Source organism: Stegostoma tigrinum, chromosome 20 (assembly GCF_030684315.1).
Source record: "Stegostoma tigrinum isolate sSteTig4 chromosome 20, sSteTig4.hap1, whole genome shotgun sequence".
NCBI classification, from domain to species: Eukaryota; Metazoa; Chordata; class Chondrichthyes; order Orectolobiformes; family Stegostomatidae; genus Stegostoma; species Stegostoma tigrinum.
The window spans coordinates 26,159,156-26,172,830 of NC_081373.1; the positions used below are offsets into that span (position 1 = coordinate 26,159,156).

The 13,675-nt window shown below is 41.9% G+C and overlaps 1 protein-coding gene across 3 annotated transcripts in view; it reads left to right on the forward strand.

Moving 5' to 3' along the window:
- inpp5f (inositol polyphosphate-5-phosphatase F) overlaps positions 1-13,675 on the forward strand; it is a 189,579-nt gene that overhangs the window by 144,285 nt on the left and 31,619 nt on the right. For all 3 annotated transcript variants that reach the window (XM_048551468.2, XM_048551469.2, XM_048551471.2), the window contains 4 exons: positions 4,662-4,729; positions 6,631-6,755; positions 9,982-10,059; positions 12,003-12,123. In XM_048551468.2, the coding sequence (XP_048407425.2) occupies positions 4,662-4,729; positions 6,631-6,755; positions 9,982-10,059; positions 12,003-12,123 (392 nt within the window). The remainder of the gene's footprint in view (positions 1-4,661; positions 4,730-6,630; positions 6,756-9,981; positions 10,060-12,002; positions 12,124-13,675) is intronic.

Below are 13,675 nucleotides of genomic sequence, written 5' to 3' on the forward strand. Positions count from 1 at the left end.
TGAATGGCAGAGCTGGTTGGAACATTAGCATACAGATCTGGGTGTGCAAGTTGAAAGTTCCCGAAAAGCGGCAACAGAGGTGGCCAAGCTGATTAATAAGACACAACATGCTTGCCTTCATCAGCCGGGGCATAGAGTACAAGAGTTGGCAAGTTATGTTGCAGGTATATAAAACCCTTGCTTGGGCTGCATTTGGTGTATTGTGTGCACTTTCTGTTGTGGAAGGACTTGGAAGTTTTGGAGAGAGTGCAGAGAAATTTCACCAGGATGTTTCCTGATCGCAAGGGAATTAGCTATGAGGAAAGGTTAAAAACACGAGGATTGCTTTCACTGGAAATATGCTGGCTGAGAGGAGACCTGATGGAGGTCTATAAATTTGAGCGGCATAGATAGGGTGGATGGTCAGAGGCTTTTTCCAGGGCTTGAAGTTTCAATTACAAGGGGGCACAGGGTCAAGGTGAGAGGGCAAAAGTTTAAGGGAAACGTGTGAGCAAAGTTTTCAGAGTATGGTAGAGGCTTGGAACGCACTGGCAGAAGAGATAGTGGAAGCAGGCATGTTGGCGACGCTTAAGAGGCATTTGGATGGTTACGTAAATAGGGAGGGAATGGAGGAATACGGGCCAGATAAGAGTAGAAAGTTTATTTTTTAGATTAGTTAGAGCATGATGATTTGGCACAGGCTTGGAGCACTGAAAGGGCCTGTTTCTATGTTATACTTCTCTTTTGTTCTTTGTTCTTTCCTTTTGAGTTACTCAGTAGTGTCCTCACATCTCTAGCTGCTTATCAATAACCTTCCCTCCATCATTAGCTCAGAAGTGGGAACGTGCGACCCTCGACGAACCATGTTCAGCGCCATTCGTAACTTCAGTTACTGAAGCAGTCTGTTTTCAAATGCAGTCAGACCTTGACAGTATCCAAGCCTGGGCTGACAAGTGGCAGTAACATTCATGTCCCATATGTGCCAGGCAATGACCATCAATAAGAAACAATCTAACCATTGTCACTTGACCATTGACATATTTCTGTAACTGAATTCCTCCACTTACTGCACCCACTTACCCTGACTTGCTCAGCACCTTGGAAGCTACCATTCAGCAGCAACTCGACTGCATTAGCCACAGAAATACTGTGGCTACAAGAGCAGGTTAGTGACCTAGGATTCCTGTTGTAGGTAACTCTCTCCACCAGACTGCCCAAAACGTACCCATCATTAACAAGGTACAGGTCAGGAGTATGTTGGAGTAATCTCCACTTGTCTGGATGAGTGCAGCTCCAACAACCTTCAAGAAGTTTCATACCATCCAGGACAGAACAATCAAGTTGTTTTGACGTCACATCCACGAGCACCGCCACTTAGCAGCAGCAGTGCATACCAGCTACACGTTATAGCAGAAGTACACGGTGCCTGAGATAGCAGCTTGTAAGTTCACAACCACTTCTACCTTCAAGAACAAGGGCAGCAGATAGATGGGAACTCCACCCCATGCAAGTTCCCCTCCAAGCCGCTCACCATCCTGCCTTGGAAATATATCGCTGTTTCTTCAGTGTCATGGGTCAAAATCATGGAACTGTTCCTAGCAGCACCAGAAGGCAGCTCACCATCTGCTTTTCAAAGGCAGTTTGTGATTAGCATTAAGTACTGGCCTAGTCAGTGCTGTCCATATCCCCTCAATCAATGCGATAAAACATATTTGCCATCTGTTTCTTCAGTGATCCTGATTAAGTGGTTAACTTTGACCAGTGCTCCAGACATAATTCCCTTATTCTCCATTGTAGAGTCAAGAGGTTTTTTTTACATTGACTTAGGGATGTGCATGTGCTTTAATCCAAATGCCAGCATGTCTGTCCTTGTACCCCCCCCGAATTGGAAAGTCGGGTGCTCTGCTTCTTAAGTGGAATTTTCTGACCGATGCAAGGTTGTCCCTGTTTGAGAAATGGAGCATCTAACCTTGAAAACAGCTTTTGCCTCAGTAATCAAACCTGAATGTCACTTGTGCCTCTTCGTGATTGGGTGTATATTAAATCTTTCCCATTGGTTTCCATCTTGTTAGCTTTCCATCTTGTACTGGTTTTATCACTCCTTGACAATTAAACAGCTAACCATTATTTACTCTGCATAATCCTATCAAATCTCCTCAGAATCTGATCTCTAATGAAGAAAAACCCAATTTTCCAAGTCTTTTGCATTTACATTTACTTATACCAGGAAGCATGTGAGCAAAATTATATTGTCTCCTTTCTAAAAGCTCAGGCCTTTCTATAATGTGGTTGACAGCTTGCACTTTGTACTCTGAATTGAGATATTGCTCAAGTTTTTATGAGCTTGTTATTACTTTGTTTTTTATATTTTTAACTTCTGTGTAGAATTCCTTTTGGTGTTTTGTTGGCATCTTAAGTAATCTGCTGTCTTGAATATTCTATGACATATTTCCATCCAGAATATAATTAGTCTTTTTTTTTGTTTATCTGACGTGTATCACGGTTAATAGACACTGCCTGCTTTTAGCATATTTGTCCATCTCTGTGACTTTCTTTGGTATTTTGAACCAACATTGTCACCTAACTCTCTGAAAGTACAGCCCTTGACTTCTGTCTGGCTTCCATTGAGACAATAATCACATGCTGTTTGTTGCACTCATTAAAGAAAGCACATGAAAGATATCTGTTGGAAACTGCTCTGAACCTAATTTACCTCACGTGCCTCCATCCATTGTCGATGTTTGTTTCTTCAGCTAGCTGGATGACTTTGACCTTTCGGTGAGCACCGATATCACCATTCCCCTGCCCTCCCTGAGCCTTTCTCCAAAGCAATCTTTCTTAAACAACTGCAGAGTTTGTGAATATTTCTTCAGTCCTTCCACTTGTTTTGCTGAGGTCTTGTTTCAGCCAAGCTATTTCATTTAGTATGTCTAGTTGGTTAGCCAAATACCCTGGAGGAGGTGTTCTTTTGAATTTGGCAGTACTATAGCAGCTGGCTTGACATGATTAGTGCTATATGGCTTTGGTGTTGTTCACTTGGCATGGAAAACCTGTCAGCTTTGAGACTCCAGAGTCAAATAGTGGCAATGGAGTGAAAAACCCAGCACGTGTAAGTGAGATGAGGTAGTTATCCTTCAAATCTTTAGCCATCAAACCACAGCTGGAGTTAATACATTGAGAGATCCTGTAGTTTCATCCTGTATGCTGCAGTTCCGTAACAAAAAGCCAAGTCTCAAGCGCTAATAAATATTAGCCAATTTATTTTAAGGCTGAGATGGGTTGCTCAATGAGGCATAAAAACCCTTTTGCAGAATTTGGTTTGAGCTGCTTCAGAGAAAATATTAAACAGTTTTTATGTTCTGAACAAATTGTGGTACAGTACATAGGGGAGCAGTAACAGAAGGCTAGCCCTCAAGAAAGCTGCTGCTATGTGACAGGCCACTGCCCCCTTTGCTGTTGCCATTGTTTGCCCTTATGGTTCGAGCAGCTGTTGGGACATGTATAGAGTCAGGACAGACGGAGCTGTCAGCTGCTGAAATGTCCAATGGAGCAACTCCTAACTGAGCAGTGACAGAACTCTCCGTATTAATATTAAAATCTCATTTACTGACAGCTAGGAGTCACATACTTTGGTGAGAGAAGAGATTGCAACTGAGAATATAACACCTGTCCAATTGCCAATGGTTTTGCTCCACTTACTTTGTCAGCTATTAGAATGCTGATCAATTGAAGTCCTGTTTTAAACCTGTTCAAATCGGGGATGGTCAAAAAAACAGTATTTACACAGGCGCACATGTATCTGTGTAATATCATTGCAAAGCAAAGTGTATTTGGAGCTATTTTACTGCTTTTACAGAAGTCGCTCTGTAACTCAGCAGTAAACGGGTGTTCATTGCTTCCTCTTAAGGTCTGACCCTGTTTTGGAAACTGAGGGGTCAGGTAACCTAGCCCAAGAATTTTCCCTGTGCTGCTGCTTTTCCCTACCCAACCCCATCAAAAACACCACAGGTATTGCAGGCTCATTGCCTGAGGAATAACTGCTGCTCAGGATGCAAACCTGTGTCCGCGCTGACTGTTGGCTACCAGAGTAATGAACAGGTAATTGAAGTAGTTCTTTCTTTCTAATTGGCACCTGATCCACTCGGCCGTGGGATGGAAGCTTGGGGCTATCCTTCCAAAGATATGTTTCTGCTCAAGATTTGACGTTTAGTTGGTAATGTTGGTGCAGAAGTTGATTTGATTTATTTCAAATCTTACTGGATTCCCATTCTTCGTAGATCGTAGAATCCCTACAGCATGGAAACAGCCTGTTCGGCCCAACAAGTCCGTACGAACCCTTGGAGCATCCCACCCAGACCCATCCCTCTATAACCTACCTAATCTACACCTTCCTGAACACTACAAGCAATTTAGCATGGCCAATCCACCCAGCCTGGATATCTTTGGACTGTGGGAGGAAACCAGAGCACCCGGAGGAAACCCACGCAGTCACAGGGAGAATATGCAAACTCCACACAGTCACCCGAGGGTGGGATTGAACCCGGGTCCCTGGCGCTGAGAGGCAGCAGTGCTAACCACTGAGCCACCGTGCTGTCTTGGGCGAGTTGGTGCCTTTCGCTTTTTGAATTCTCTTGGTGAATGTTTGTTTTTGTTTCTAACATGAAATGGTTTCATTTGTGCAGCTGAGGAGGAGACGACCAGTACGTTTGCCGCACACTTTGAAGAGCAGCTGAAAATTTATGAAAAGCAGGTGAGCTGGTTACTTTTTGGAGCTTTGACAGAAATCCTTTTGGTCTGTTTTCCACTCGTGTACTGAACTACTCTGACTCAATACGCTGCTCAGTGTTTTGGCTGCATGTGATTTGTTAGCATGTGTATTCAACTGACTGACTTAGTTGCTGGTCACTCTTTGCGCCTTTTGTTTTAGACAAACGAATGTAACGTGCAATTCTCCAGCCCTCTGGCCTGCACGGAGTCCAAGGACCTCTTTTCTGGGGGAAAAAAAACATTCTGGCCATCTTCCATAATTTCAACTCTTGCCTTCCTCCGTATGCTTGGTACATGCACTTCTGGTGTTTTAAGGTGGCAAATGATGTTTTGTCCTTTGTTGTGAGTGTTTAGAGTGTAAAAGTAGGGAAATCTCCTCCTGTTTATGTTCTTAGCAAATTCAAGTAGTCTATCCAATACTAACATCTAATTTTACTCTTTTCAGGGTGTCTGAACAACTCCATGATCTGAGCAGCTGCGTCTTAGTAACGACAGATACAAAGTATTCAATTAATAGCTCTATCATGTCCCAGTTTTTGTGCAAAACGCCTTTTAATATTCATGGTTTTCTTTTTAGATGCACTTTAAACAACAGTATCTCTACAAAGCAACCTTAAGCACTTGTTTTAGGATCCTACATAAACTTATGCAACATAACAGCAGATATTTCCCAGTTTGATTTTCAGTGTCTATAGTGTCATGTGCAAATAACATTCTCTCTCCCACTCCAAACTGCCATATTCCGGTCAGGGAAGCAAGCGTGTATCCTGTCTGTTCTGAGTGACAGATCAATGATATTAAGTATTTGTTACATCCAGAGTTGCTGAGAGAAACTTGTGCTCAGGTATTTAAAAGTCAAACAAGTTGAAGCTCTGGCAAGTGTTCCATATACATGTTTATAAACAAATGTATACTCCATGGACTGCATACAATTCAGATTTTATTTTTTATGGTCACCTGCATCAGCCATGTTCACAGTTGGATTAGAATTAGTTGCTTGGCTGTTTCTCTTTGCCTTTATTTCACAAATTAACCACAGATATAGGTTATTAGTAGCCTGGCTAGTGTGTACGCACGTGTGCTACTTAATCGACACTTTGTGTTTGTCACCCTTTTTGTTAATGGTCCTATGTTTCACATACCTTCAGCCGGTCATAATATTTGCTTATTCCCAACATGCCAGTTCATGGTCTGTCTTTGCTCTGATTTATTTACGAAATATTCCATTGCTTCTATAGCACCTGCATTTAACACTCTTGACTTGAAGCCACTGAATTAAAGAAGGACAAATCCTCTTACAGTACCAGATGAACAAGGAGGGAATAGAGGGATATGGACCATGTACAAGTTGGTGGGATTAGTTTAAAATTGCATCGTTGTCAGCACAGACATAGTGGGCTGAAGAGCCTGTGCTGTAATGTTCTGTATTTGACAGACAAGTGTTAGGATCACAAAGTAAATTACCATTGCAGGTTATCCTGTGGGGACTATTTTCTCCACAGAGTTCTTGGACGGTTAGTCTTATTCCGATTGTTTTTAATTTTGTCGTGCTCCTGTTATGTTTGTATGCTGTAAGCAGTGTGCAGTCTCAGCCTTTCTGAATAGGCTCTAGGCTTGTGTCATGTCCCAAGGTGTTCCATAGGAGCGATTATGAAACAAAATTGGAGACAGACTCCCAAAGAGATGTTCTGGCAGTTGATTCCAGATTACTACAGGGTGATTTTAGTAATTTAGGAGAGGAGGAGGGGACTTGAGAGCTTTCTGCTCCTTCGGGCCCTGCTGATTTTGTGCGGACTAGCATGCGATTTGATTTTTGTGGAAATGAGCTTTAATTTTGTGAATATTGTATTGCATTCAATTCCTGTTTCTGCTTCATCTTGGTAGGTTATTGTCAGCCTCGTAGATCAGACTGGAAGAGAGAAAATAATTGGAGATGCCTTTCTTCGACAAGTTTTGTTGTACAATAACCCAAGCCTTACCTATGTGACTTTTGACTTCCATGAGCATTGGTAAGAGGCAAGGATGATCATTGAAAGTCTTGATACGGAAATGTTCTGGTGTTACAATGTTGATTCAAATGCAACTCCTGATAAGGCTGGTGTTTGAGCAGTTCACTTATTGATACTGTGTGGTGTGATTGGAGTCTCTCACTCATCAGTTTTTTTTCTCCTCCCTTCATCCCATGAAAGTAAATCTGACTTAGACCAGAGATTTGAAATCATCTGAGTGGTTGAGATATTTAGCTATTTCTCCTTTCCTGTCAGAATATCCAGTCTGTTGGCTTCTCTGTGCTCTGAAATACTTTGGCCTTTTGAATTGATATCTCAACTATTTAGGGAATGTTGTCTCTTGGTATATTGTGAAAACAACAAATGTTACTTCTGCTTTTTAAAAGAAACTTTCCATTTATCAGAACAAAAGTGGATGAGCACGAGAGACAAAAATGAGAGATTTCTTCCTAATGTCTCACTCCACATGGTTGTCTGATTACTCTGCGATTGTGCATGTTGCTGCAGAGCCCAAAAATCCAGTTTGGGAGTGGTGGCGATGGAAATAAGTGTCACATACCCTTTGGCAGTCATTTATAAAAGGAAAAGTGACTTGTGTATCTGTGTGATCCTTAAACATTATGGACCATTTTCTATCTCAGCATTAGAATAAATAAATATCCAGGAAGAATGAACTGTTCTGGATGACATTGAGATTCATCCTATTTGTCTTAATTTCAAAATACAAATAGAAATGTAATTTTTGATTAGCAGCCACCCAAGATTTAACCTCAACATTTTTAATATGTGGCAACTGTATGTGGTGGGTGGAGAGAGTTACAGTGACTGATATAATGCTAAACATTTGGCTGCCGGTGCTTAAGAGGCGCACGTTTACAGATTTCTTAAGTGACCACAAAATGAAGAACTAGATTTGCCAGGAGCTGGATTGTGTATTTACCAGTCATGCTCACGTGGCAGAGCACTGCATTTTATAGTGATTAGAAAATACAGTGCAGACTAGAAGCGTAATCTATTCTGCATTTAACATCAAACTTGACCTTCTGTTTTCACAGCACTGTTTTGGTTTTAGCTTGTCTATTCAGGACAGCCAGGCTAAGAACTCGTGACTGGGGGCGGGCGGGAAAAGAGAGAAATGCTACAATTGACTCTTTAAGCATGTTCTGTCATTTCTGCAAGGCCAGAGAAGCTATTTGTTTCATTGAACTGGCCCCAAAGTATATTGAAAAATAGTTATGGCTGTTTGTGTATGTTGACCATCTCAAGCAAGCTTGTTCTTGAATTTAACCATCTGCTACTTCAGTGATAGTTTGTATTTAACTGTTCACCTTTCTTTATCTCTGAATTTTGAATGCTCCCTCCCTGGTTGCATTATTTTGTATTCATTATTTGGCTTATTGCTGGAAAAGGGGGTATGCTGTTAGCCTTTTTATCTTGTACCTATCAGGACAGAATCCCGAGAATACCGGATATCCCAGGGAAGAATTCAGCTACATGAGCAAAGGGTGCTGATTGGTTGGTAAATGTGCTCTAATTTACATATTAAGTACTGGCCCCACCAGAACCAAACCACGCACATCTACCAATTGATCAGGACATTGCCATGAGCATACCAGATCAGTGGTTCCTCACAGGTTTTCTGATGTTTGTCCATTCCTCAATTTGTAAAAAGATGAATCCCTGCTCGAGAATATAGATTTCAAGCAAATGTAAACAACCCTGACTATATTTAATCTGAGCCTGTTCAATCACTGAATCATATGTAATTGTAGAATTTTACAGTACAGAGGGAGGCCATTTGATCCATTGTCTGTATTGGCACCTGAAAGTGAACTAGCTAGTCCCTTTCTGTTGCCCTCTAAGTTGATCACAAATTTGAGGAAGGATGTTGCTATTGAGGGAGTGCAGCATAGGTTCATGAGGTCAATTCCAAAATGGCGAGACTATCATATGTTGAAAGATTGGAGCGACTGGGCTTGTATACTTTTGAGTTTAGAAGGATGAGAGGGGATCTGATTGAGGCGTATAAGATTATTAAGGGATTGATTGGACACTGTGGAGGCAGGAAGCATGTTTCTGCTGATGGGTGAGTCCAGAACCAGAGGGGACAGCTTAAAAAGGGGTAGGCCATTTTGAACAGAGTTGAGGAAAAACTACTTCACCCAGAGAGTGGTGGATATATGGAATGCTCTGCCCCAGAAGGCAGTGGAGGCCAAGTCTCTGGATACTTTCAAGAAAGAGATAGATAGATAGAGCTCTTAAAGATAGTGGAATCAAGGGCTGTGGGGATAAGGCAGGAGCAGGATACTGATTATGGATGATCAGCTATGATCATAATGAATGGTGGTGTTGGCTCGAAGGGCCGAATGGCCTACTCCACCCATTGTCTATTTCAAATATATACCCTGCTGTCTTTTGAAGCCTTCTATGGAATTTGCCTTCACCACTCCCAATCCTGAGCAAAGAAGTTTCTGTTGGACGCTTCTGATGTTTGCAAGCATCACTAGTTGAGAATGTTCAATAATTTGCATGTTGCAAATGGTGACAGGTGAGCGCAGGAAGGCAGTGGTGGGAATTGGCCTCCTGTCATCCCTCTTAACATGCCTTCCTCCTTGACCTGTCTGTCTTCTCTCCTGCCTGTCCGCTCCTCCCACCTCACTGGCCAATCCCCACCACTACCTACCTGCACTCGCCTATCACCATCTCAACTACCTTCCCCAGCCTGACCCTGACCCCTCCCTTTTTCTATTCCAGAACCCCCTTCCCCCCTCCCCTACTTCTGAAGAAGGGTCTCGACCTGAAACGTCAGCTTTCCTGCTCCTCTGCTCCTGGCCTGCTGTGTTCCTCCAGCTCCACAGTGTTATCTCATTTCATTTACCTTGTTGGAACAAAATTTTTGTTTTGGGATTACCTCACAACCTTGTTACTTCTATTTAGCCAATGTGTTGGGGGTTTGTTGCTACCATTTAATGGGGGCAAGCAGAGGGGAGGGAACAGGTAGGTGCAGGTTGAACTAGGAGAGAAAATGCCAGGCAGCCAGAGGGTCAAGAGACAGCTGATAGTGTGATAAGTGTACCTTTCAGTCGTCTTCTGATTAACCACATTGGTTTTCTCAGCTCTCAAAAATGCTATTTTTAGCGATCAGTTGAATCATATATGTTCATATTTACAAATTGGTTGATTTGAAATATTTAAAAACTGAAGTGGTTGTTTGTTTACTTTCAAGTCGTGGAATGAAGTTTGAAAATGTGCAGACTTTGACCGATGCTATCTCTGATATCATCACAGACATGAAGTGGGGCTGGTTAGTATCTCCATTTACTTCCTTTTGTCATTTTGTGTGGTATACTAAATATTTTTTCATGCAGTGACAAGTTCACAGAACCAAAGATTACTCGTTAGGTTGTCCAAGTTCCACAATACTGAGCTTAATTTCTTCATCACTATAGCAGTGAAGCTGTTCAGACTTAATCACTTCTTACTGCTGTGTTGAAGGACCGTAATTCTCAGCACTCTACAGAAAGTCTGTAATGATACAGAAGTTATCTGATCTGCCCAGGACTTGTGGAAGTCCCTACGTCAATCATAGTTCATTGAAATTTCTTTTTTTTTAGTAGCATCCTTTGTCATTGAACAGTAACTGAGTGTGTGTCGTCAGATGCTTATGTAGGGTTGACAGGTCAAAGATAGGAATCAGCATTGTGATGGTTCCAAGTGTCATTTTTATCCCCCTAAATCTGTCTGCTCAGACCAGTTGTGGAGGGTGTGTTGTGTTCCCTTTGCAGGCTATGACAGCAAATTGATAAAAACCAAAAGAGTTATGGTTGCTTGAAATCAGAAACAGTTGGCAGTGCACTGTTCCCTTGGTGTGGAAGTGGTGAGCATTGTAAGGAACTCGGAAGGGAAATCAAAGGCAGAACACTTCGGGAAGCAGCAAATAAATTTGTAAAGAATGTCTGTCTGTTTTTAGTCCCTGGGTTCAACTAAACTCCGATTTGCTTGGAAAAGGAGTTTTGCGTTCCATCTATCATGTCCCTTGTAAATTGAGTTTAGACAGTCACAAGCTGGTTTTGTGGTCTGTCTATATTTAATTACAAAAACAGTGCCTGAATTCAGAGTTTGATTCTGAGGTTGGAATGGAAAATGGAGAAAATAACATTATAGTAACGAAGGGCCTTGTTAAGATTAGCATTGAAGTATTTATTTCAATGAAGACCTATTCTATCATGCACACCGTCTGGGAGTGCCTAGGCTTGCTTGCTGTTGGGTGTTCAGTGCAAGTGTTCAATTTCTTCAGCCTAATGTATTGAATATAAATAGTGCAGCACTAACTGCTAATGTGGGAAGGACATTGTTACAGTGCAACGTGGATTTGACTATTGTGTTTGAGTGTATGAAGCTCATTTATAATTTAAACAAAAATGGAGCTAGGAATGCAGAAGTTGTGATTTAACGCAAAACTACAGAAGCCAATTGAGCTAGTGTGTTTTGAGGATTACATCGTCCTTGATCCCAAATATTGGATCTATCCACACATTTATCAGCATGTTTGACCGTTCAGAGTTTTAACAGTGATGTTTATAATCACCAGGACAGGCATTGAGTGCAGAATTCTGCTTCCACGTGATACGATATCTTGTTGCAGTGATGCAAATGAGAATGGGCCATTCTGACTAAATTGGAATGGTATGTCACAACTGCAGGATGACAACAATGCTGATCTGTGGGCAGATATCTTGACTTTTCTATAGGTTTTGTCTGTGTAATTTCCTGCTGAGCAGAGATCAGACTCGTGTCCGGTTTTACAATGCACTTACCACGCTGACTGCCTTGAACTTCATGGTCTGAAAATTTGCACACTTTTATTCAGCTTATCCTTCAAGTGCATTTTTGGGGACAACAGCATCACTTTTTGAGTGTTTCAACTGTGAAGCTGCTCTTCCACACGTTTTTGCTTTCCCTGTCACCAAATTATTTTGTCAACTGCAGTTTTGGTGCCAGAAGCAGCTTTCTTCACTTGACCCTGTGGACACAGGGAATGTTGGCATTCCCCGTTGTTGGAAAGAATGTTACCTTACTATTAGGTGGTACAGAACTTGGCAGAAGGATGATTCCCTGCAAATGCTGCCATCTTAGTTCTTAAAGTAAGGATAATTCTGTTCCTTGTTTTTACGGATGTTAAATTTACAAAACTTTGGTAGAGGAGCAATTGCAGGAAAGGCCAACTGTTGGTTTGGTTACTTGCAGGGTTGACCAGGCAGGAGAGATTTGCAAACAGGAAGGAATCTTCAGAGTGAACTGTATGGATTGTTTGGATCGGACAAACGTGGTTCAAGCTGCAATTGCTCGAGTGGTCATGGAACAACAGGTAGGAAATGGCCGTGTAGTCGCTAGTGCAGCATTCAGGAAAGAGAATTCAGTGTCCTGTTTCTGATCTCAAATGTGTTCATCTTTATTTTCAATCATTCCCTTCTTACAGCAATATGTAGAAATGATGCCGCGGACGTTACCATCTTTGTAAGACCAAAAGATGCACCAAAAAGGAAACAATTAACTATATAATGTAATAATTTGATGTAAGCTTCAAACATTAAGCCGTGCAGCAATTTGAGGTGATCCTTGCCCAAACAGAAGTGCATTTTATGGAACAGCAATTCATTGATCCTGATGAATCTCTTCATCAGAAAAATTCAAATAATTCCCTTTTACATAGCTTCTGTTCACCTCCATTGTAAGCTAACACTTGACCAACTCTGAAGAATTTCCCATTGAGGGGCAAATCTGCAGAGATGACTGCGTTGCCGGTGACTTTAGCATCCCACCTTGCAGCATGAGTCACAGGTAGGAACGTGGATTTGATGTTCTCATTCTGCCAGCCTTATTCTTATTGAATGGCAGGGCAAGCTCAGATGGTCTTTTATTATGTCGTTTTACATGTATGGTTAGCTCATGATAGCCTCTGTAACTAGTATATCACCATAAATGATCTATACTTCCAGATAGTCCTCTCATCTCAGACTTTAACAGCAGCCAAATTGTAGTAGAAACTGGGCCATGAGTTCTGGCAGCTTTTGAGTGAAGACATTTCTCCATACCTCAGACTTAAGCAGTTGACCTCTTGACATGGGACTGTGACCCTGTGTTGTAGGTTGTTCCACTGGGGAAGTTTTTTACATTAACCTCGCTGAAACAACCCCCTTCCCCCCAACTAATCTGACAACCAGAATTGAATGAGAGAAGGTTTGATTTTGTTTGTGACCACCTTTTCCTGAGATGGTCACCAAGGTTGTCTGTTTGCATCTCATCCAATTACATCCTTGTCTGTGCTGCGCTCACTGCCTGCCTGTCTGTCTTCCAGACCATGGTTACTTCTGTCCTTGATGTTTATGTGGACTCTTGTCCAATCTTCTTCCATTTTCTACCTTCATAAATTTTAGGTCATGCCAAATTGTTTGAACTCTCACCAAGTTCCATCTCTCTACCACCACCTCCTCCCCCCGCCACACTCGATTCTCTGATCTCCATTGGCACCACTTGAGTACTGCCTTGATTTTAATATTTACGTCCTAGTTCACAAGTCCTTTGGTGACCTTGTCTCTCCTTGTTTCTGTTGACTCCTCCAGTCTTGTACTCTTGCTGAAATTTGTTTGCTTGTCTGAGTGTGGCATTATGATCATTCCTGATTTTTAGTGCACTCACCATTGGTGGTCATGTCTTTAGTTGCATAGACACTAGAGCCCTAGACCTCCCTAAAGCTCTCTGTCCCTATCTATCAAGTATCTTTTTAAAACCTGACTCTTCGACACAGCTTTTGCTCGTTTGCCCATATATATTATGTGGCTAAGTGTCAGGTTCCATTGACTACAGTTCTGTGGAATGCCTTGTAGCAACTTGCTGTGTTGTAGGTGCTATTATCAATG